Source organism: Entamoeba invadens, assembly GCF_000330505.1.
Source record: "Entamoeba invadens IP1 unplaced genomic scaffold scaff_1105074725615, whole genome shotgun sequence".
Taxonomy (NCBI): domain Eukaryota; phylum Evosea; order Mastigamoebida; family Endamoebidae; genus Entamoeba; species Entamoeba invadens.
The window spans coordinates 144,653-147,451 of record NW_004440300.1 but is presented as its reverse complement, the minus strand read 5'-3'; the positions used below and the strand labels follow the sequence as shown (position 1 = coordinate 147,451).

The window sequence follows — 2,799 nt, the reverse complement described above, 5'->3', positions numbered from 1 at the left end:
ATTTTGATTACCATCGCGTCTTATTTTTATGTCCTGTTTCATACACTTTTTACATACAAAACAGCGAAAATCAACATTTTGTTTTTAAAAATGTGACATATACAAAAGAAGACAAAAAAGAATATGGAAACACTCTTCCCAACAATGTCAACTCTTTTGAAAATCGTCTTTTTAAAGGGAAAAAAACACTTTATACCATCACCATTCCCCAACAAATGACGTTGTTATGTGAAGACTCTTTTAATTATTGCACCAACTTGACTTCTGTGGTATTATCGAACGTAAGAAGAATTGAAACTTGTTGTTTTGATGGATGCGCATTCTCTTCAATTTTATTACCTTCGACTTTAGAGCATCTTGGGGATAAGGCTTTTAACTATTGTAATTGCCTTAGTGAAATCACTATACCAGGAAGTGTCACATACATTGGTTCTTCGTGTTTCTGGGGATGTGGTTTGATGACACTTGTTGTTGAAAGGGGGGTTAAATATTTGAGCGAAAGATGTTTTGAAGACTGTGATTATTTGAGTGTGATAAAAATATCAAATAGTGTCACATCTCTTGGAAAATCATGTTTTAGAGGCGACATAGGAATTATAGGTGGAAGGTTGCCATATAATATTAAAGAGATACAAAGCTGTTGTTTTTATTATTGTAGTTCACTTGAGAGAATTATACTTCCAAAGAATTTGGAATATATCGGAGAAGCTGCGTTTGGTGATTGTGAAAATTTAATAGAAATAAAAATACCTGAAGGAGTACTAGAATTACCAAAACATTGTTTTGGTAATTGTCTTCAATTGAGTAAAGTTGAATTAAATAATAATATTAAAAGACTTGGTGATATGTGTTTTGATTACTGTAAAAATTTATACGAAATTGAACTCCCAGAATCGCTCACTTGTATCGGAAAAGATTGTTTTCTTAAACAATGTGTGTTAAAAAAGAAGAAAAAATAAAAAAGTTTATTATAATTTGGTAAGTTTGTTTTTAATGAACTGGTTTTTTACTTTAGTTTTTTTTTAGTATTTAACATAATAATTTTAAAAAAAAGTTTTCAAAAAAAATAATAATGAATAAATTTAAATAATTTTAATTATTATATATATTAACTAGAAAAACCATATAATAATACTATCAGAACAAAAAAACTGATGAAAGCAATTAACAGATATGGTACTAAGGTTTCGACCAATGATTCATAATTATTTTACCATTGTAAAAACTTAATATGAAAAGTTATATTTAAACCATTCATAAAAAATAAAAAAACTCATTTGTTATAATTCAAATAGTATTTAAATATTAAGTAGAAACTTTGATACTCATCAAATTCACTTTAAATTTGTTGATATACTTTTTTATTATCACAATACCGAAAAATATAAATAATTTTTGAATAATATAAAACAAATGATAATAATTTTATATTTACATTTACATATTTTTGACAAAACAAATATACTACTGCTTGTTATTGTAACCAATAGTGGTTTTTTGAATAAAAGTTTTAATTCGAATTTAGAGTACTTAAGAATTCATTCGATTGATATTTGTTTAAAAACAATTTCATTGATAGTATATTGTCAAACTTAAAAACAGACTGATAAATAATCAACTGTAAATTAAACATAAAATATTTATTTTTTAAGATAATAGAATTTTTTTATCAACAAAATTAAATTTGAAAAATTTCCATATAAATACATTAAAATACATTATGTAAATTGATTATATACAATAATTATTTAAAAAAGTTTGTATCATGAATAAATGAGATAATTGTAACAATAACTAATATTGACATTTTAATACTTCTAGTATAGTTTAAAAAATGTTGGTTACGTTATTAAAGGTTGAAAAAAATAAAAAACAACAACATTGGTTATATCAACAGACCAAGAAATCCAATCACAACAAAAATGGCAACAGAGTAAGCACCGTCCAAATTAGCGATTTCCGAGTTTTCAGTTGATTCCTCAGAGTTTACTGGTTTTTCTGGCTCGGTTGGTTCAGATGGTTTTGAAGGGTCGACTGGAGTCACAGGTGGATCGACTGGCTTTTCTGGCTCAGATGGTTTTTCTGGTGTTTCTGGTTGTGATGGTTCGACTGTTTTTGGAGGATCCACCGGATCGACTGCGGCTCTCTTTTTGTAACACTTACCAGCCTGTGTTACAATCTCACAGTTGGCAACATCAAAAGTGTCTAACTGTATTTTAACCCAATGGTTTTTGACAAGTGTGCATTTGTTGTTTTCAATTGAGAACAACACTTTTGCTGTTGAGTCTGTTGGGAGTTTGTCAAGCCACTCGCCTTTGATGTGGTTTTTGTCGGTTTGGTTAATTCTGAACCCAAAGTTGTAAACGTTATTAACACCACCTAAGATGTAACTGAAGCCAAGTTCAGTTTGTGTTGACAAAATGTACGATGGAATGTAATTACCAGCGGGGCAATTGGCATTTGACGTATCAACAACAAATTTGCCCATGATTGGGTTGTCGAGGGGAATCAACATGTTTGCGGGGTATCCACTCCCAGCTATTCCAAATCCATTGCAAATGCCACATTGCTTGTAATACTCATTTGCATCCATGTACGTTTTTCTATATCCATCACAGTTGGCATTGTCAAAGATACTCAACTGTGTATTTTCAATTCGGACAGAAACACCAGTTGTGATTGTGTAACACTTGCTGCCAATGTTGTTTGGAACATCAAGTTCGTAATTCAACGACTTTCCAAGATGCGTGTCAATCCCAACATAAACATGCCAAAATGGGACCGAGTATGTAAGTCGTT

General features: G+C 30.0%; 2 protein-coding genes across 2 annotated transcripts; one reads left to right on the top strand and one right to left on the bottom strand.

The window, feature by feature from the left end:
* Positions 1–2: 2 nt before the first annotated feature.
* On the top strand, positions 3–959 carry EIN_287370 (leucine rich repeat containing protein BspA family protein; the record flags this gene model as incomplete). The annotated part of the gene is made up of 1 exon (XM_004256064.1): positions 3–959. A coding segment is annotated over one exon (957 nt), but the record flags the coding sequence as incomplete, so codon positions are not given.
* Positions 960–1,885: 926 nt separating this feature from the next.
* Positions 1,886–2,593, bottom strand: EIN_287360 (hypothetical protein; the record flags this gene model as incomplete). Its single annotated transcript, XM_004256063.1, has 1 exon — positions 1,886–2,593. One exon carries the CDS (start codon positions 2,591–2,593, stop codon positions 1,886–1,888), a length of 708 nt encoding a protein of 235 aa, XP_004256111.1.
* Between the last annotated feature and the right edge of the window lie 206 nt (positions 2,594–2,799).